The following is a 22,321-nucleotide window of genomic DNA, read 5'->3' as shown; positions in this document are numbered from 1 at the left end:
ATAATTCCCTTTTATATGATAGGTTTCAGGCAACATTTATTGACGCAGGATGCACTCCTTGCCCTCCATGAGGAAGTAACGGCAGAACCGAGTTCGGCACAACTCAAAGCCATCCTGGCGGTGGATCTCAAGAAGGCGTTCGACTACGTTGACCACGACGCCATACTCGAAGAACTAGCGGCGACAAAATGCGAACCGAATATGTATAACTACGTAAAGGCACTCCTTCAAGAAAGAATTCTTACGATAGCAATAGGGGATCACGAAACAGGACCAATACCTCATCCACAGAGGGGAATTCCTCAAGAAGCGGTGCTATCCCCAACTCTCTTCACATTAGCGACACTCAAGATCCATAGGGCACTATCGCAAGTGGAAGACATTAAACACCTCATATATGCAGATGACGTTACTATATGGAGCACAACTGGATCACCTGGACACATCCAGACGCAACTACAGGAAGCACTCAATCGAGCACAACAAGCAGCAACAACAATAGGACTATCATGCTCCGCAGAAAAAAAAACAGAACTGTTAACAGTAGCCAACAGACGGTGGAAACATCCTCCCATTAACTTAACCTTGCACGGCAACAATATTCCAACTCCATCCACTATCAAAGTACTGGGACACTACTTCCAAAAAGATGGAGGGGGACAAGCCACAACCAACCAGATACTAAAGCAAGGGGAGCAGGTTCTTCAACTTATGAAGCGCATCTCCAACAACAAAAGGGGACTTAAGGAGGATGACCTGCTGAGACTGCACGAGGCCCTCGTCATATCGCGAATAAGATACCCAGCCTCATACACCAATTTTACCAGGACACAGCTTAAAAAAATAGACACCCTAATCCGCAAGGCCGTCAAGATATCGTTAGGTCTCCCTATTAGTGCGAGCAACACGGTCCTTGACAAAATGAGGACAACTGTGACCGTGGACGAAATAGTCGCTGTCCACAAACACAACCAATTGGCAAGACTGAACCAAACCACAGCCGGTCGACAACTCCTGGAGTCTCTAGGATACAGGGTCAGCCAAGCGGCCGCTCCTATTGCCAAAATACATCCACGAGACTGGCAAAAAATCGAGGTGACCCCCATACCGAATAATATGGATCCAATCCTGCACACAGAAAGAAGATCCATTAGAGCAAATTACTTTAATAAGAAACCGAAGAGGGAGCTGGACCAAATGCACGCCTACACAGACGCGGCAGGAGCCAACAACACATGGACAGTAGCATATTGGAACATACTCAACCGATCTTACACTGAGAGCAACATGCACTTCCAGAAGGCAGAAGAAGCAGAGATCTACGCAATTGGAAAAGCGATATCTCACCTCAGTCAACCAACCCGTCCCCTAAATATATACACAGATAGAAAGAAAGCCTGCCGAATTATAGCATCAGGACACACCCCCCAAATCGCGGCACATCTATTTCGATATATCCAGGGCACTGTGAAGATATATTGGATTCCGGTCACGCTGGCGTACTGGGTAACGAGAAAGCAAATGAACTCGCCCGAGAAGCGCACTACCGGGCTCTCAGGAACGGCGGCGAAACTCCCAGTGAAACCGAATCAAGCCCACGACAGCTTCACCTGAAAGACTACGGGAGAGCCAGGCAGCAGTTACCGCAGCCGCACCCACACCTAGAAAGACACCAACAGACTACATTCAGACAAGCACAAGCCGGTACATTACACACACCTGCTAGACTACACCTCATGCAAAGTAGAAAGGCAGATAAACCCCCATTATGCCGCACCTGTAATGTGATCGCCAACCAACAACCGATATTATGGGAGTGCCCCATTTATGCAGACATTAGACGACACTACACTATAGAGTGGCTGGCCACCCAGAAGACCAAGGACGAGCAACGTGGCCTGGTGGACTTCATCGAGAAGGCCATCAGTGGGAGCCTGGACGGAGGCACCCAGACTCCATGAAGCTCTCCGACAGAGACATTCCCCTCTTTTGGTTAAAAATTAAATTATCTCTATCTCTCTCTCTCTCTCTCTCTCTCTCTCTCTTTCTCAACGCCGTTTGGTCCCGTGCAACGCTCACAGAAGGAGGCCCGCCTCGCTTTCATTCGCGGCGAACGCGGGTGCAAGATGAGTCACGTAGCCCGAAACGACCCAGTGGCGCATGCGTGGGAGGTGGAGGGGTTGGTCGGCTGCCGATCAGCTGAGCGCCCGCGACTGCACGCTATCAGCTGATCAGTTGAGCAGAACGACTGTAAACGGGGCCTTGTGCGCAGCGCCGAAAGCGGGCCCGGCGAATCACGCGATGCGCTTCAAGGGATGTGTCGCAGAAGGTGTGCCGTAGGTCAAAAGGTGATTTGCGAATCCGCGGCGAAACCGCTGTACTGAAGTAGTAAAGCTTTGTTTAAAAACTAGTACACACCAATAAACTTGTATAACGTAGTGTTTCGATATGTCCCTACGTGGCACGCAGATTGACTACGTCATCTGGACGGGAGACATAGTGCCGCACAACGTGTGGAACACATCACGCTCGGGCAACTTGGACGCGCTGCGGTACTCGGTCGAGGCCCTCCAGAAGTACCTTCCTGGCGTCCCAGTCTATCCCGCTCTGGGAAACCACGAGGGTAACCCGGCAGACAGGTGAGCAGCGGGACACGAGAACAAGTGGCCCACTTTGGCAGCCTGCAACTCCAGTAAAAACCTGAGTGGCTTATGAATTCTAATCTGCCTTCGGACAAAAGAGGCTGTAGCAAAGCGCTACGAATGCCATTCTGCCAATGAGAGCTTGCTTCTGGGCTAGTTGGTACATTATTTCTTGCAAAAACACCGCGCTAAATTGAAATTACGAAGACGAAGGACGGCGGAACACACGATGCAGACTTACGAATGCGCTTTCGTAAGTCTGCATCGTGTGTTCCGCCCTCCTTCGTCTTCGTAATTTCAATTTAGCGCGGTGTTTTTTCAAGCCATTCTGCCTCCGTCCTCATCTAAGGTGACAAGCCAGGGCACAAGGCGAGCTACGCGCAGCAGAAAAAGGACATGGCCGCGCGTGTGGGCCTTGTTATACAGGACTGAGGCGTTGCGAGTACGGCTGCCGTCTCGTCGAGGTAGCGTGACTGGCGAGCGACTTACAGTAGGGTTGCCTCCGTTCCCATGACGATGAGCCAAGGAGAAAGCCTGAACTGTTTTATTCATGTAGGTCCGTAAAGAGGGCAGGGAGAGTAACACACTGGCGTGCTTAAACATGACAACTCCAGCGGACCGAGTAGTGTCCTCGAGCTATGTCCCAAACGTACTGCTTAGCTGACCCAAAGATAAGTGCTTTTACATAGCCTTCTCTCAAACGGTCAAAACAAACCTCGACAAGTCTGCCAAAAGCAGATTCAAACACACACAATCAAAACAATCACAGAGACGACGACTCAGACCCCGCGAACAGTCGTGTCGAGCCGGCGCATGGGCAGAAGGGCCCTTCGGCTGTGCAGGGACATGTCGAGATTGCTGGCGAGCTCCAGCCGTGGTCCCTTTTATTTGTCCGTTCACAGCAGTTCTGAGCAGCTCCAGAGCAGCTCCGTATATTATTTTCCCATAGATCTTCTATGGCGGGGGCAATTTTGGGCTGGCCATGCGAACTGCTCGAATATGCTCTGGACAGGTCAATAAAAGAGCCTTTCGGACCCCAAAAATCCGAACTTGCTGTATATTCCGGACTTTCCCAAGAAACCGCCAGCTGTCCCATAGGAGTAATGTATATAACAACAGATATTTAGGACAAAAGGAAGCTATAAGTTCGAAGTTCCGGGTAAAATTTTCCGCCACATTCAGAGCCACGGTGCGACTAAAGGACGACGCAATTATGAATCCTAAAGGAGCTGGCTAGCTTCGGATTGGATGGGGATTGACTTGACTCCCGCCGGGGTAACAAACTTCGATCTCGGAGGCCATAATTTGCATGTACACGCCACGTCAGAAGCAATCTCGAAAGCCAGAACCGGGTCATACGGGGCCAGTGGCCAGTTTCTTTTAGGTACCACTTTTTTTAGGCACCAGGTGACACTGACTTATAAGCAACATCCTCAGTCGGTTTGTCCTGAAGCATTCGCGACTTCTTCAGTCCTATTTAAATGAAATAAAGGTTGTTTTTGCCACTCACGGATTTTTCGGACGGCTCTTTTATTTTGACTACTTTTCGTTCCCCTCCTAGTGAGAAAAATCGGTCGGCTACTGTATGTATGCACCACATCACCCCACTGTTCTTTGGCTGGGTTTCGCGCCGCTCATTTGCGCCACCTACTCGTGGCTTTTCATTCACAATGGTGAAGGGCAAAGAACTTAGCGTGGCCGACTAAATATGCGTATTGTAGTATGCCTGCGTGCGTATGCCCGCTCCAAAGCGTAAAAATCCCTTGCTATTGGATGATCCGGTTCATGTTTCTTGTAAAAAGTGGAAAAATTAATGACGCTTGCACAGGAAGATCGCATGTATGTACTCTTCATTCTGCGTGTGTCCGGTGTCATTTTCTGCGCTCTGGTGTTATATAAAATAAAGCTTAACTGTTGTGGCATGACCCAAGTGCCTCAGGCCATCTTCCTATATCGGCTATCCGCGCACTATTCCGTGAGCAGTCGCCTTCAAACTGCCTTCTGAGTTTGGCCTGAAACGAGCGAAGAGCTGACGTTTTCGCTTTAATTAGTGAGAAAATTACGCTATTTTTCCGTAGCTTCCCGACACCTGCGATACACGGAGACCGATCTGTCGCCTGGTTGTACGACGCCCTTGCGTCTACCTGGTCAAAATGGCTGCCCCAAACCACGATACTCACTACGAAGAGGTAAGACTGTCGCGGATCCATATAGGCCGCCTATTCGTGGTTGAAAACAAAGTACAAGTTTGATTCATTAAGAAGACTGCTTTGTCTTGTAATACCGTTTTACTATCGCAAACTTTGAACAAATTATCGTATTTAGCAGTGCCGACTCCCCAGCCACTTTTTGGCGATGACGTCACCACATCTTGATTGGGTGATTGGCAGCTGCTTACGAAAGCCACTCCCAAGAACCATGACTGGGCGCTTGTAGGCCTAGATCTAGTTCCGTTCGATTGTATCACTTGAATGCGAATTGGCAGTAAACACACGGATATATGTTTTTAGTGTTTCATTCTCTTGCGTCACTGCTGACGTCATTGTAGGGCGAAATTTGAAAGTTTTAGTATTTCTTGTGATTTTGTGTTTAAAAATACGCCTTTGGTGGTTAGAATGGGGCTGAGTGAGTTACCGAAGGCGAGTTCTTTCAAGCTGAACGACGTTGCATTTTGTCTTCTCGGCCCTTCTAGTCCTTCTTCGGTAACACTTCCACTGAATAGGAGCTGCTTTTCCGCCCTACGGCTTTAAAGGGACCCTGCAACACTTTCGATAAGCGCTTCCACTCTTTCTTTCGCGTCTGGAACCACTGCGAAAGCTATATAGTTATCCTTAGCACAGAGCGGCTCTGTGGGATTTGCACGTCGCACCAGATACGCCTTCCATTTCTGCGTTGTTTTTGTGGCTTTTTTTTTTCAAGTTTTATTGAAAAGCGCAAGGAAAACCGGCCAACAGCCGCTACATGGCCTTAGTGACGTAAGTCGTGCCGTCGAAGAACGTAATCACCGAGAAAGAAAGAAGAATCTTTTGAGCGAGTTTACAAGTTATCTGATGGGCATAGAGCAGTACTTTTTGGCTGAGGTACTTTGTACGGGTTGTGTTGGGTCGCTCTTCAAGCATTTAAGATTTCAAAAAAAAGTTAAAAAAAAGCGTTGCATGGTCCCTTTAAATCCCCAGAAAGCCATCTGTTAGCCGGTTTTATCTGACAGCGCCTTTCGCTACAAATGCTGTCGCTAGTACCCAACTTTGGGTTTGGCTACCAGGCTTTCCGTAACGTGTTTTCTAGTCACTACCTCAGAGAGACCAAGGAAATAGCGTATAACCATATGCAGCCTGAAAGCATGGAATTGAATAAACTTTATTATGTTCGTTGGTTTCTCGCAACGGGCTTGTGTGCGTTGCTGGTAATGAGGACCTTGGTCCAGGGCGCCGCTTGCTGTGCCGCCTGCTCGGCACGCTGTATCCGAGCCCGTTGTTCCTGATCGTCCTCACTGGTCAGCACCTGCTCCCACCACGCTGCACGTGGGGTGGGGTGTTAGTCGGGATATGGTGCATTCCCATGTGACATGGTAGAGTGTGGGCGTGTGTCCGAACCATGGCCATACCCGTTTATACCTGGTTGGATGCATGTTACTGAGGAGATACAAATTGGGGTGCACTTTCGTTTGGATTGATCTCCATGCTACCTGCCTCCTCTTTGTGAAGTTGTTTGCGCGGTTCTGGATAAATTTTGTATCCCGCTGCTTAGTTCGGCCGGTCGATGATCGTAATTCTTTTCCGCTTGTGTGATCATTAGCACCTGCGTCTGTAATTGTCCTCAGGCAAGTCTTTAAGAAACTTTGGAGGCTATAGCACAAAATTTCTCTTTTATCGGCGTTTATTGTTAAACCCACGGAAGCGGTCTCCATGCTATCCACCCCTCCTCCTATCCCGCCACCTGCAAATTCTACCCACTCCCCTTTCCAACTCTGCACACTGTACCCCATGATTTGGGGATGCTCCCTTGCCCCATTCATTGCATCCATCTCCATCTTGGGAGGGCGTGATAGCGTATATCACCATAACCAGATATACAGCGGGTCCCAGGGACTTCTTGACCGAGGAGGCCCCTCAGTGCCATGGACCCCTTAACTGAATATCTTGGTTACCATAAGGTTTATTCCTCCCCCTCCCCCATTCCCACTGTCTTTTAGGGGAGGCTATTACGCTGTCAAGCCGTTTCCTGGACTCAAGATCATTTCACTCAACATGAATTACTGCAACAACATGAACTGGTGAGTGTCGCTCTCCATGCATTGGTTCGTACCAGTGATCACATCGTCTTTCTTTTTTGCTGTCGTAGAAATAATTACCGTATTTACTCGCGTAATGATCGCACTTTCTTTTCCAAAATTATGATGCAAATTTAGGGGTGCATTCATTACGCGAGGTAAATTTTTCGCGAAAAACGTTTCAGCGCAGAAAACGCAAGTTGCAGGTCAGAATTTTTACGATAGGTTTCATGAACATAATAAACTTAATAAAAACTCCACGGGCCATCGCCAGTTACGTTGCAAAATGCAGTGTTTTCATGAATTACGGAACGCCCCGGAACGAGTTTGCTGCGAGGTGAGAACAGGTCGACCAATAAGTGGATGCTGCTGTCAGAGTGTGGGACAACAAGACACGGCTGCCGACGCAGCAAGCCGAGGGCGTTTTTTTTTATTTGTCTTGTGAGTACATTGTGTGCATTTAGTGAGAGTTTCTTCAGCCCCAATAATGAACTTAGGCTTGCCGATATCGCTAATATCGGCAAGTCCGCGGCAATCATGTAGCCACGTCCGCTTTGAAAGAGGAGGAAACTAAGGTAAGCACGACCATCGTCATCTAGACTCAGGGTGCGATCAGTTCAGTTCATCAGTTCAGGATGCGATCATTGCGCGGGGGAAAAAAAGTTGTATTTTGACGACGAACTTCAGGGATACGATCATTACGGGAGTGCGACCATTACGCGAGCAAATACGGTATAAGCTCAAGAGTCTGAAAAGTACACGCTGGGCATGTACAATGGCAAGCTTGCAACGGTACAATGGCAAGCTTGCAATGGTACAATGCAACGGATATAATGTCAAGCTTGCGGCTTGCCATTGTATCTGCCACCCGCCACTTACGCAGACCCCACAGAATAAAACGCCGACTAAGTAAATGACTGGTTGTGGCTTGTCTTGCCTGATGTGGCTTATCGCTTTCCGCACTAATGCGGAAGTCGTAGTAAAGAAGTGAAATAACTTTATCTGTACGTCATCAGCTGGATTAACGGGTCCTACAATATGACGAGTCCACAATATGACAAGGTAAATCTCCAATGTGACGATTCACATCACCTGGGGATTCTCAGTTGCTTCGTGCAGAGCGCGTACATGATCACTGCATGAATGGGTATAACACCTTGTGAATTATCACTAAGGCTTAGCAGAGTGCAGAGCGCGTACATGATCACTGCATGAATGGGTATAACACCTTGTGAATTATCACTAAGGCTTAGCAGAGCTGCTCTTTTAACCGTTACGCACTGTTCACCCTCTTGAAAGGTTTCGGTACACAGGGTTACATTAACACTGAGAAATTCTTAATTGTGAAAACTGGGCGAACTGGGCTCAGCGGCTAAGGTGTTGTGCTGCTGAGCACGAGGACGCGGCAACACCCGGGTGTTCGAAATTCGTTGTGTCCGTCTTCACTTCGTCCGTGTCTCCCCTTTTTAGCGCAATTATTTTATTTATTTTGCAAAAATAAGCCCAGTTTAGTCTTTCCTAGCAGCTTGTAGGAGGTGTTTTTCTCCTTGTTTTATATTTTGAATGCTGGGGGACATAAGGCGCGGAGTTTGTCTCCAGAGGACACGACTTGCGCCATGAATAAGGGTAAGGTTAGGCTTGACGAATGCATGCATGCTGACTATGACGCGGCACAACGCAGGTGGTTGTTGCTGGATCCGCGTGACCCCGCTGAGCAGCTCACTTTTCTGGTCAACGAGCTCCTGGAGTCCGAGATGATGGGGGAAAAGGTAAATTATCCGCTCCTTCTAGGAGCAATCTTGTTGTAATAGTTTCCTAAGTGTTTTTTTTTTTTTTGTGGCGCAACGGCAACGAAAGTGTCGGTAGAAGAAATCTACTCTCGTTGTAAGGGCCGGATATCTACATATGTACACCGATGCAAAAATCGGCTTGGTTTAAGAAGAACATGTAGTTTTTTTTTAACAGCTAGAGCTATTTAAGCTTGAACTTGGTCCGTTGGCTTTAGCAAAAAAATACCAAGAAGGAACTCCCCGGGCGCGAGGTGCCCGGTACTGCATTCGAGCAGTGGCTTTAGCAAAAGAACATACCGAGCACACGTGAGCGCGCGCCCCGTGAGGAGCACCCGGCGTGGTCTAGATTTGTGCGTGTGCTTGCGCCACATGAGGAGCTCCCGCCTTTGGCGCCGTCGTCTTCGGGCGCGGCGGACCCTTGGCGCGCCGGTCACTACAAGGCTCCTCTGCACCTCTCATGGAGCCGGAGGCCATTGTGTGGCCCCCGTGACGGTTTTGTTTGGTTGAGGTTGGGAAATCCGGGGTGGATCATTGAGACGGGGAAACCTTAGGTGGGTCGGGGGGAGGTGACGTAAGTGGGCTTGGCTGTATCGGCGGGGGCGACGAATTGGCGACCGTTAAAAGAGAGTTTTAGCACTCCGTCTGTTCCGTGGTTACCGTGTTGACTGGGACCCGACTGCGACTACGCGCTCAGGTACGGCGAGGAGAAAACCCCCCCGTAACGAATGCGCGGACATGGGGAGGGCCGGCCCGCTGAACGAGTCCCCACTACCGGAACGAATGAGAAAGTGCCCAGAAGGGTCTTGGTCAGCACGGTACGCACGTAAAACACGGAGCATATGGAGTGCTAAAACTCTCTAATGTCGAGGGTGGCAGTCTTCGGCTGCCGTTGGCCGTTCGAGGAGCGTGCATTGACATGCTCTTTCTGCTCCCCCTCTCCTGTGATCCGCTGTCAGTGTGGGGAGAAGTTAGGTCGACCCCCAGCTCTACTGTTCCTACAGACTTGCCTTCCTATAAGCTGCGCCAATTCTTTAAGTGCAGAGCACTTAAGGGGCTCGCCTTGTCGTCGTAGCTCACTCACTGGACCCAACTAAATTTACACAGCGTTCCGTCATAGCGGCTGTCGTCGCGGCGTCCCACAGAGGCTCTTCGAAATCCAAGCGGTTTATATAGTCATAAGCGTTCGAAACTCGTTAACCGCTGACGCTTGTCATACATCTTACCGTTGTTTAGCGCAAAGAAAACTGTAGGCACATTAGAGGCAAGATATGTGTAATTAACCAACAGCGCCCACGTTCATTTAGTTAGGAACGCTCGTTGACTTGGTCTTTACAATAGAGAGGGAAAAAAAGTGGCAGTGCAACGCCGCCACATGCGGGAGGAAAAGCAAGCACTAAAAGCTAAAAGAACAAGAACTCCCGCTGGCGATGTTTTAGGCAGGGGGCGCGCGAGCACTGCGGAGGCGGGAAATTTGAATTGCATTGGGTGGTAGCAGTGAGCGGATAACAACGCTACAGCCCAGTATGGCGAATAACTGCTCTGCACTTTCGACAGCTTTCACATTGAGTGCAACGGCTTCAATTTTTTTATCTTGCGCAGGTACATCTCTACGCCTTCAAGCAAGACTTTTTAAACCAGATCGATTAAACAAAAAGTGTCTAATGGACTGTCTGCAAGAAGCTCTACTATGAACGATGGTATTAAACTCGACTCCCCCCCCTGTCAGCAGGTTCTGTATAGAAAAACCGTTTTGCGTAATCCGTGCGGATAACAATTTTGAATTACCTCTGGGAGAGTTTTCAGGAAAGTCTGTGAACTTTTTGTTCTCTATATATACGGATGAAGCCGAATTGAATGGCTCATGAAGCTGCTGCGTGAATATAAAAAAGCGCCAACTATTGCATGATCCTGATACGTTTTGAAAAATGGGCCCGTGGTACGAGGATAAATCATGTATTACACGGCAGGAGATATGTATGCATAGGCAGCGATGCAGTTAACTGTTCAGAATTTGTGAGGCCGCCCTTTCCCCGGCTTGAGTTAATTGCATGTACCTCTTCCATTATTGCTTTAAATTTCTTTAAACTCTCCGTAAACGGTGCGCCCACCGCAGACCGTTTACAGAACGACGTCGAAATAGATGTGTGGATTTTGTACAGGATTGTAAGGACTTTGTACTCGATGGACGGGGGCAAGAGGTGAGGGAAAATAAAGCGAGATTAACATTTATTGGTGCCATGAGCAATGGTATACCGCTATCTCGGCCGCGTTCTTCTTCAACCAGACTGAGGTATTTTTACGGCCTTATTTGCCTGTTAATGAATGGCCTGGCTCCAGCGCGTGTTAGAAAAAAAACTGTGGTTGATTCCTCTCTCATAGGAATCGGTAAAACACGAAAGTGAAATGTGCTGAGAAATCTGCAGCTGAGCATGATTCGCGGGTCGGCGTCTGTCTTGTGGGTGTGCTTGGCGAGCGACGTCTTGCTGGCGGTTCGCTTCGCCAAAGGTATATTGGAGTTATTTCCGTGACGGATATGACACCACTGAAATCTTTGTGTATTCCGGAATCGGGCATTTTCACGTTAGAATATGAAACCCGAAAACGAACAACCTGAAGTATAACGTACTCTTTAGTACTAAAGGTTGCGTTCCCGCAAGACCCTGTGTGCAGGGGTGCACCCTTTACAGGCCGCTTGATTCGTTGTACTGGCGTCACTTCCGTGCCGGATATTACGCAAGTGAAACCTTCGAGAATCCCGATATAAAACACTATCTTGTTAAAAAAAATGATTTTCCGATTCTGCGCGGAGCGTCTCCCCCTAGAGCCGGTGTTAAATTCGCAGGTACACATCATCGGTCACATCCCGCCAGGCTTGGAGGACTGTTTGCAAGTTTGGAGCACCAACTACAACCGGATTATAGCACGGTGAGTTGTATCGGGGCAAAAGGGGTGGCTTAACTCGTTTTTACTCCACAAACTAGGCTTTATGACATTTCATCATGAGGGGATTCTTATAGTTTTTCTTTCCGGCGGCCATCAGCTCATTTAAACTTCTTTGTGTGTACCGGAGGCAACCATATAACTACCACAATATATAATGACAACATTACTATCTAGGACACGGGACTATCGGACCGGCTACGATGCTGTCAGTGCTGTCCATGCTGCGCGGCTTGTGAACCATCACGTTATTCTCCATTATCTTATTCTCCATTCTACCTTATCTCTTTTTCTGTCTATCCTCTGTTCTCTCTGTCCTCCTCCTGGGCTCAGTAGTGATTGAGGTGCCCTCAACCAGAGAGGCAGTTATCGGCTGAGTCGACTTCCGTCTCTCTTCCGATGATGATTGATGATGATGATTGCTATTGGTTTCCCCTCTGAAGCGGGGTGATGACATGTCATCTTACCAAAAAGTACTAATATAACCATGTTTTATTATATTTCCCTCTCTGCAATATTTCCCTTTCTGCTTTTCGTCCACCAGCATTCTAATCTTCTTTTCGTCCCCTCGACATCCTTGAAGTTAACTTCCTCTCTGATACCCTTAAATCCTAGGGCTTCTGGAAGCCCAATATTCCCTTCATGTAGATTTGGATGGATACCCTCACATTCTAACACTATGTGCCGCATAGTTTCTGTTTATTTTCCGCAGACCACACATACCCCATCATTTTGTGAATACTTCCCCACAAAACTCTTAGTTCGCAGGCAACCTGCTCTAGCCTCAAAAAGCAAAGCACTGCCCTGGGAATTATCGTAGAAATTTTCCTTTCTGATGTTCATTTTCTCAGCCCTGTACATCTCTAACGACGTTTTAGCTTCCATTTATTCGTTTCAATCTGCCTTGCCTCTTTTTTGGTTACGTTGGCTGTTTTGGATTCTCCACTGTTCTTTCCGTATTTCATCGTTAGCCTTCTGGTCTTTCTTAACCACTGCGTGTCCACGCTTTTCAAGTATAGGTACCTGAAAACCTTAGCTGCCCACCTTCATTGATCCATGCCCTCAACCTCATCTCAAAGCACATTTTACTCTGAGCTTCTCTAACTTCAAACGACGCCCAGCCCATATCTCCATAAACTGCTTCGTTAGTTGTTTTTCCATGCGCGCCTAAGGCCAAACGTCCTACCGTTCTCTGGTTTACTTCAAGGCCTGATAGAACGTCTGATTTTAAGCAGAGTACAGCATTCGCAAACGTGAGACCCCGAACCATTACTCCTTTCCACATTCCTCTTACTACTTCATATTTGTTATACCCCCACAGAGCTCTATGCTTCATTATAGCTGCGCTTCGCTTTCCCTTAACCTTAAGCTGCTCCCCGTGAGTACTTAAGAAGTTATCCCCTTCGTTTATCCACACTCCCAAATATTTATATTCCTTCACTCTAGGTAATTCGCCTTGCTGGATAGACACTACGTCGGTAGTAGCGTCATTGAAAACCATTATTCCTGATTTTTCTGCACTGAAATTTAACCCGAGGTCAGTGGCTTCCTGGTCGCAAATATTTATTAGCCGCTGCATATCGGTCTGGTTATCAGCTAAAAGAACTATGTCGTCTGCGTATAACATTCCCGGAATATGCTGTTGTACCACTTCGCCTTGCAACTTCGAGTTGCAATAAAGCAACTCTCTCTCTCTCTCTCTCTCTCTCTCTCTCTCTCTCTCTCTCTCTCTCTCTCTCTCTCTCTCTCTCTCTCTCTCTCTCTCTCTCTCTCTCTCTCTCTCTCTCTCTCTCTCTCTCTCTCTGTATGTCTCTCTCTGTCTCTCGCATGATTTGCTGTCGACGGTGGCGCTAAGAGTGAGCTATAGAACTCTAGTGGTACGTGAGGACCAAGTTTGGTTGGTAGCGTTATGGGAATGTCACTCACTAGGAGGAGCGGAAAGCTTCCACTCTTTCAGGTGATGTTTCGGCCGCGGGGAGCGAGCACATGGCTGAATGCAAATGACGTGGAAGAGCGGCAAGTCGTCTCCGGCCGTCGCGAAAACCGCCGACTGGCGGGCGCTGTGACCCTAACGTCATCCTTCGCCGCCCGGCTGGCTGGCTCGGCATGCTTAGACAACACGTGTCCGATTATTACGGCGCCGTCCACCGGTTTGGGCACTCTACGAGTGCGGATGGCGCGTCCACGGCTGCTTGATGCTGGAACGTTTATCTTGCCTTCGCATTACACCCATTTCTTCTTCTTGATTTCTACTGATATGTCCTTAGCACGCGTTTGTTCCATGACCCACTCCGCTCTCTTCTTGTCCCCTAATCTATTATCTTGTCCTTTAATCTATCTTAACCTATCATCTTCCGTTCCATTGCTCGCTGAGTCGTCCTCAAGTTAAGATGAATCCTCTTAGTGAGCCTCCAAGTTTCTGCCCCGAAGGTGAGTACCGGTAATTTGCTTCTGTGTAAATTGTTACCGAACACTGGGGAATGAATGCAGCCTTTGGAACCCTCCGTAGAGAGATGACACTTTCCGCTCTTGTGCACAGCTTCGAGTCGACGGTTCGGGCGCAGTTCTTCGGACATACGCACCAGGACGAGTTGGAGGTCTTCTACGACGGCCACGCCGGTCAGCCCTCGCGGCGGCCGCTCGGGCTGGCCTACGTAGCACCAAGCACGACGACCTTCAACACGGGACACCCGTCTTTTCGGATCTACGTCGTCGACGGGAACTACTCCAACAGCAGCTGGGTACGAAGCGATTGGTTTATTCTCAAGAACGGTACGCTTTCCGGACCGAAATGGGCGTATAGCGGAGGTGCCACTCAAGGCAGACCGGGGTCATGGCTGCCCGAAACAAGGACAAGGGATTTTATGACACCGGTATTGTCTACATGATGATGATCAGGACTGGCGCATACACACCGGGAAATTTAACAGGGCGCTCAAAGAGATGGTGAGTTTCGCTGGTGAGTGAGGAAGGCAGAGCCGCGGACAGGAAGTGCCAGTGGGAGAACGGGCAGCGTGTTTCCAAACGCTTCGCTGCACAGAGAACCCACGTGACATGTGTGATGTCACTGCGTGCACTATTCTTTTGAGCGCCTGCTAAAAGTAGCCTACCTTTCGGGCTGTGTAGCCTCGATGTAGAGTACTGAGTACAGCCGCTAACGGGTTGGGTTCGAGCCTCAGCAGGTCTTTTTTTTAATTGCTTACCTTTTTTCTATTTTTTTTTCTAAACACAAACCTACGTGTTGTTTTTGTTAATGATAGTCATGTGATATATTTAAGGTAGCTTTAGATTTGGGGCGCAGCCAATGACGACATTTAATTACCGGTCTGCTCCGCGCAATCGGACAGTTCACGAGGGTGCTCTGTGCAGCGAAGCGTTTGGAAATGCGCGAACGGGCAACCATGGCCTATCGAAGAATGGCGTGCCCACCACACGCTGGGTAGAAGCCCATGCAGTTTGGACGCATTTCTTCACCACCAACGCCCCTTCAGTGGCGAGGGCGGATAACAGTGGTCTCCCTTTGTATCGGAATGGTGGCATGTGCCAGGTTGTTATTGCAACTAATGCCCCTACAGTGAAGATCGCGTGGGATTTTAGCGCTGCCATTACTGGAAAGTTTAATACAATCAACTTTTGTTCTTGGATAAGGTTGTATCCCCTTTCTGCGCATACTGCATATGCATTTTAACAGCGAAGCTGGTAAGCAATTCGTGTTGATTCCGGAGTTTCGCAAAACTCAGTATAACAGTATAAAGAAAACAAATTACCGGCACCGGTATTCGAGCCAATGTCTGGTAGATCAACGGAGTAGAGTCAGTCGTCCTACCTACTCGGCTACGACGGTGAGCTAGTACGCGAAAGTCAAAGGGCTTACTCAATCGGCTGTGACTGTGGGGAGAGAAATCACGCCACCTGCTTGACACAGATCACGTGATAGGGTACACGTTGCGCCTGCGGGCGCCCAGTTTAAGTGTGCGACTTCCATTGTTGGTTCTGCTTCTTCGATTTGCTTTTTCTTCGCCGTTAAAGCAACAATTGTAGTGGAGTAAAGGTCGTTTCGGAAGCGAAGAAGGAGCAAATCGGCTGCAACCGTGGACTTAAACCATCGTGATGGTCGACGTGGAGGTTGCGTACAGCTTCGCTAGCTTCAAGTCTTCCGCTTTAGTGCGAGCTTCCTTGCTTTTTTTAGTCAAAGCCACAGTCAAAGCCATAGTTCAAAGGTCAAAGCCACAGTTGAATTTATTTTCCTCATATTAAACGCCAGGGCTCTTGATAACGGCTGTCACCACCACTGGCGTGCGCAGTGGCTGGCCGAGGGAGTGGATGCCACAACCTCGAAATTTTTTAGCTTCGGGAGAGAGCTTCTTGGAAGATAGCAGAAGAGAAACTGCTGCTGCAAATGCGTGTCACCGCGGGGATTGTAGGAAGTTAATATATTTTGTCGCTTTGCTTTGTGGCGAATTCGGTCGACGATATCCGACAATTACGATCTCTCTGATATCGGTATGATTTGGCTGCATCGTGAGAAAATTGACAAGGGGGTGCATAGAGCGTTCATGGAGATAACCACTTTGCGGTGCGGGTGCTCGCAGACGCATGGTGCTTTTATAGATAAGTGTCTGTAGGAATGGTTTCATCATCATCATTTATTTGCAAAAAACAAGTATAATTTTTTCGTAATCTTACCTCGCAACATCATTTAACCTTATATAGTCATTTACTTACGCCTGTTTTGCTGAATTACTGACCCATTAAACTCTGCATTTGTTATTTAGTCCGCAAAACAAACAATTGTTGCGAAACCCTGTGCCTTCGATCATAAATTCCGCCTTATGTAACGGAGCTTGTTTCTTTTTCTGATGTACAAGCGTTTACAAACATTTTGGAACTTGAAACTCTTACGAACAAACTGCATAATATCCGTTGGATGCTCTGGAATATCGCTTATGATCTTTGTTTTGTAACACTCGTTCTCCTGCTTGAGCCATTTTCTTGGCCTGCAGTATTTTATAAATAAATAAATAAAAAATAAATAAATAAATAAATAAATAAATAAATAAATAAATAAATAAATAAATAGTATTTATACCATCCCCGCTCTCATCTCAGTGCAACCAGTTTGCTCCTCTCAAGACATAACCTGCCGACGCCCGTGGTGCAAAGTAAGGGGCATGGAGACACACGCAGGGGGTGGGGGGGGGGGGTTGAGGTTTTTTCTGAGGGGGGGTGTCAGCTTCTATCAGTGATGATGATGATGATGATGATGATGGCAGTGATGCTGGTGGTGATAAGGAGGGGAACAGTTTTTTATTCCCCGAAATTTAAAAAAAACCACAAATACAAGAAATTCACAAAATCACCAACTAGGCTTTTTTTTTACGACCTAAAGGGCATCTTTGGGGTATAAATACAAAAATTAAGAGGAGTCAGGACATCCGGACCACCCCTCTGGATCCGCCAATGAACACACGTAGGCAATGCAACAACCAAATTTGTTAGACAATGCAAACAAAGATCGCGTTGAACGGAATATATCGCTCATTGGTCGCATTACCCCACTCGGCTTATTCGGCTAAACTGCGCGGAACACATGTGACAGATTGTCGCCGGATCTTTGCCCTAGTTGGCATTGCGCCATAAACATCCAACCGCCGCCGTCATCATCGTCATCATCATCATAATCGTCGCAGTCGTCGTCGTCGTCATCATCATCATCAGATTGTCGCCGGAAGTTTCATAGCGGTAGTACACGGCGATGCCCGATTGCGCTACTTCTGTAATGACACTGATTGTAGAATCTCTTTGAAGGGGTCACAGCCGCATCGTCATCGACCGCCATAGGCCTGGTGTGGCCAGCCATTGTGTGCTGGCATCATCGTCATGTCTCGGGCCGCATGAGCGCACGCAGTGTTTTCTTCCTCTTCACTTAGTTCCGCTCGACGTCCCATTAAATGCAGACCTTGACGGTCGCTTCTCTCCTACTTTGACGCTCGAGTATCGTCCTTGGGGGTCGACGGATCCCACACTGATGGCTGTAACACCTGTTGAGCCATTTCTTACTTGTCATAATTAATTACTTCGCCGCTGAGCTGTATAAAGAATTAGTAACTCCTGCGGGCCGCCAATACATGGACTCCTTGGCCTGTGGATATGGGAAACGACGGGAATTCGTGCTTTGTTCGAACTATGCCGAAATAAATTGTAACAAGATGTTGTGCTCAGAGGTGGTATGCTCAATACTCACTCATGCCAAGTATTATCTGGTAAGTGTGAAGGATATCCATCATTCACGATTTTATAATGAACAGCATGGGCTCCTATGGGAGGTGTGTGGTATACGTCGCACAAATTTCCAACAGATGGTGAGCGCTATGCTACCCGGGAAAATTGAAAGGAATTCCACCTCGACAGGGGTGTGATTTTAAAATTCCCGCTCTCCTCCTTATACGCTTGTTAGGACAAAATCCTGAAACTGGCTATAGGGCAATCTTATTGGACAATCTTATTGGTGTTTATAAGCGAAAATGAATTGGATGTATCAACGGGAAGAACAGACAGGAAATTCTCAAAAGCAGCTGGTACTTCAAAAATTCTTATTCTTCCTTTTATATTGGTGTCATAAAAATCCTGCAAAACGGGTCATGCACATTTGTGTTAGTTGCCTATATTAACAAAATCTTGTTCGATATCTCAACGGGCCTGAAATACAAGCAAAAATTAGTAGAAAAGTTTGTTAGCGCTTTTCACTCTCTCAGATGTGAAAACAGAACAATAGCTCGTACACGATTATAGTAATGTGCTCTTCAGATTTGTAGTTTCTACAGCAAGCAGTTTGGCTGGGCGTTGACATTACCTGTCAAGCCTGTGCGGGGTGTAATTTCAAGAAATTGTTTTCGCACTTTTAGCGGCGTCGCAGAACGAAATCCTTAAAATTATTTTTGTACACTTGTATGAGAAATATTTATCAGCAGAAACCAATAGGATGTACCGAACAGTGAGACATATATTGAGGGATCTTAAAACACCAATTTTTCTCCAAAATTCAGGTTCGCGCAATTATTGTTGGTTTGGGAAAAACCATAAAGGCACCTTTCAGGGATTCTTACGGGCTACATTTATCAGCCAAAAAGCACTTCGATATCTACCCAGGTGAGCAAGGTAATTACGAATTGGCGAAAACACGATTCCCCCTTTTCTTTTATCGAGGCATAGTTTCCGCCTTAGTGAGCCCCTCCGAAAGTTTCAAGTTTCTAGGTCCAGCAGTTTCGGCTGGGCGTAGATGAAGTGGGTCAGTCAGTCCAGTCCAGTCCAATCCAGTCCAGTCCAGTCCAGTCCAGTCCAGTCCAGTCCAGTCCAGTCCAGTTAGTCGAACACTTTATTTTATAGTTAAAGAATAAATATCTAGCGTTCCACATGCCAGGGCAGATCTTTATTTTTATTTATTTATCTTGTGGATATCAAATGAAGTTCGATGGTTCAAACAGGACTGAACTATTGAACTGGTAATACAATGGTGACCCTAACGAATGAGCGTGCACTCAAACGAACGGCGAACATGTACAGTGCGCAACACCTTTGTCTAAAATGCTGAGCTCAACTTCAACTAGTTACCTCTCGAAACTGGGGACTCGAACTTTTAAAAAAAACCTTAAGGTCAAGGTATGTGGTTAAGACTTCAGAATGACACAATAGTTTTCTTCAAATAATTTTCGGCCGGGGCAAGATAAGGCCATAAGTACGAAACCTGTGCTACAGACAAGTGTGTTGCCCTCTGTGCAAGTATAGTGCCCTAGAATATATTCTAGGCACCATAGTAAGTCCGCATATACACCTGCACACACAAGTACAATGCACAATTATCCAACATAGTTAATGCAATGCTTAAGCATGTTGTTTATCTAAAATACATGGGTCATATATGGGTCAATTATCCTATAAGCATCATTTATGGGTCAATCATACACAATCGATGCAGTTGGCGGGAGTTGATTCCAGCATGAAATCGATGACGGGAAGATAGGGTTTCGTGGGATGGTGTTGCGGCTTGCAAGTGGGACCTCATGAATGGTTCTCGGATAGTGTGTTGAGGGTTCCATAAGGTAACGTTCACGGGTGCTTCAAAATGCCCACGACAGTGATCACACAAAACTAAGGTCGTACTTAAGTTGTATACTTGTAATGATGCCAGTAAATAAGGTCGCTGGTAACAGCATGCTGTCGGCGTTTTGGTGGCTCCCGTGGTTTGTTCTCAGTGGTCATGACGCGGACGTGCAGGCTGTGCTGGACCACGAGACGTACTTGATGAACCTGACGGAGCTGGACGCCGACCCATCTCGCGAGCCAAGCTGGAAGCTCGAGTACACGGCCAAGGCAGCTTACGGCATGCAGTCCCTGCAGCCCGCCGACTGGGACCGCCTGCTGGAGAGAATGGAGCGTGATGATGCTCTCTTCGGCATGTTTTACAGGTACGTAACGGGTTTCTTCGCCAACGCGTCATCGAGAGCACAAAGCGGCAAGGGACAGGCTGGAAGGTTTGTTTTGGATTCGAAAAGGCACATATGAAAAAAAAAAAAAAAATTCGCGGAAGCTTGCACTGGGGGTACCAGCAGTAGATGAAGAATTGGGGTATACTAGCTTCATTTTATTTTTCACTATTTAAAAAAAAACATGAACCAAGTCGCCCAAAAAGCAAGTGTTGTTCACACCTTATAGCGGGCGTGCGCACGTAAGCATGCCCGAGCTCAATACGCGGAGGCCGCTTTTTTGATGCAGAGGAAAAGCAAAAGCGCCCGTGTGTACGAGATTTCGGCCCCAGGTGGTCAAAATTAATCCGGGAGCCCTCCACTACGGCGCGCCTCATCGACTGCGCTGCGTCGGCGCGTTACACCCTACAATCAATCAATCGAGCTCAGTACGCATATAGTGGCGAAGCTAAGTTCATTTCCCCGCACCATTGTGAATAAAAAGCTGCGCGCGGGTGGCGCAAATGAGCAGCGGGAAATAGAGTTCCTATATAGAGGAACTCTAGCGGGAATCTCAGGAAAGTAGAAAAGTGGGTGATGTGATGCATACATATTGCGCGCATGGCTGCTCGCTTCTCTGCATTTGCAGAGAAGGGAACAGGCATCAGGCACTTTATGACCCCGAAAGGACATAGTTTGCCGTCCTGTACGTGCTTCACATTCTTCTCCTCCCTTCCCTTTCCCTCTCTCAATACCACCATTCACCGGGATTTATTTATTTATTTATTTATTTATTTATTTATTTATTTATTTATTTATTTATTACACTGAGGTTGAGAAGTGCATGGAATTGCCTGATCAGGACCTACACTTTGCCATTCAAATCTCGCACGCGAGTACAAGCTTCCCTGATATTTTTATGGGCTTAATTAGTGTGTTGACCATGTATAAATGGCACATGTTTTGGTTTTTTCTTCGCATTCAAAAATAATTTTAGGTGCACAAAAATTTAATTCGTGTACGCCACCAAAATACGCTCAAGGTGTGGCTGAAATGAACCTGTTCCAACCCAACCCAACCCAACCTAACCTAATCCAACTTAACCTAACCCAACCTATCCGAACCTTACCCAGCAAGGCTTCCACTGCGTTCTCTCGATAAGATATGTTTTGTCACTTGATGGTTATGTGTACTTAGCGCACATCACCAATTCATTTCCAAAGAAAAACGATACAGAGTATTTCCAATGCATTCCTAACTTCTGAATATATTTGAGATAGCACCTTCAATACATTTAAAACTAATTTACCATTCATTTTAGCCGCACCATTAACGTATTTGGGTGACGTACACGAATTAAATTTTTGTGCACCTAAAATTCTTTTTTAATGCGAAGAAAAAAAAACAAAAAATGTGCCATTTATACATGGTAAACACAATAAATAAGCACATAAAAAGTTCAGGGAAGCTTGTACTCGCCTGCGAGATTTGAATGGCGAAGCTTTTGTAGGTGATCGCCTCTCATACACTGACAACCGCGCTGCCTTCTGACGATCTCAGTGGTCGCTTTTGCTTCTAAACCACCCATGCCAAATTTGTAACCCCTTTCGATGTGTTGAGAGGCAAAATAACAAAGGGCACCTGGATATTTGTTGTTGTTGTTTGCTGGCGTCAGTGCTAATTCAGTTCAATGCTGCACGTTTCTCCTCTACTGCAGATTCTACATCAAGCAAAATCCACTCGCGCCGCCTTGTGACGCCGCCTGCCGGAGAAAGTTTCTTTGCACGCAGCGCACGTCCCAATCGTCTGACTTCCACATGTGCGAATAGCCGTGAACCTTGTATAGTTCTGCAATTTCAAGGAAGATTAATCTTCCTTGGTTGCTTAATAAGAACTGTCGGACGCTCGCACGCCTCCAATGTGAAGGAAAGCGTGCTGTTGTGCCATGTGATCTAAGAAGTGCACCCCAGATGAAGTGGCGCCACGGCTGTCGTCAAGTGGATCCAATGAGAAGAATACCCGCTTTACCCGCTGAGAGACACTACACTGCGGTGAATCGCCCTCCATGGGGTCCTCTGCCTATCCGCAGGTGCCTTCTGGGTCCTGAACCGCAACCGACCACGTCTTCCCCTTGGCCTAAATGTTGAGATTATAGCCAGCTAAATGCAATAAACACTTATTTAAGTAAGTTCAATAAAACCATTTGTCTTTACCCAA

At 47.2% G+C, this 22,321-nt stretch overlaps 1 protein-coding gene across 2 annotated transcripts in view; it reads left to right on the top strand.

Annotated features, from left to right (window-relative positions):
- Positions 1–22,321, top strand: part of LOC144153782 (sphingomyelin phosphodiesterase-like) — a 68,679-nt gene extending 46,358 nt beyond the window's left edge. For both annotated transcript variants that reach the window (XM_077685510.1, XM_077685511.1), the window contains exons 6-13: positions 2,470–2,639; positions 4,721–4,831; positions 6,835–6,915; positions 8,594–8,681; positions 11,545–11,627; positions 14,182–14,383; positions 19,917–20,107; positions 21,822–22,321. In XM_077685510.1, coding sequence (XP_077541636.1) covers positions 2,470–2,639; positions 4,721–4,831; positions 6,835–6,915; positions 8,594–8,681; positions 11,545–11,627; positions 14,182–14,383; positions 19,917–20,107; positions 21,822–21,933 — 1,038 coding nt within the window. In that variant the 3' untranslated portion in view covers positions 21,934–22,321. The remainder of the gene's footprint in view (positions 1–2,469; positions 2,640–4,720; positions 4,832–6,834; positions 6,916–8,593; positions 8,682–11,544; positions 11,628–14,181; positions 14,384–19,916; positions 20,108–21,821) is intronic.

The sequence above is a fragment of the Haemaphysalis longicornis genome, unplaced genomic scaffold, assembly GCF_048455015.1.
Source record: "Haemaphysalis longicornis isolate Haplotype H1 unplaced genomic scaffold, Haemaphysalis longicornis Haplotype H1 scaffold_9, whole genome shotgun sequence".
NCBI lineage: Eukaryota > Metazoa > Arthropoda > Arachnida > Ixodida > Ixodidae > Haemaphysalis > Haemaphysalis longicornis.
Note: the sequence above shows the minus strand (reverse complement) of the source record. Positions and strands in the feature narration are given on the sequence as shown.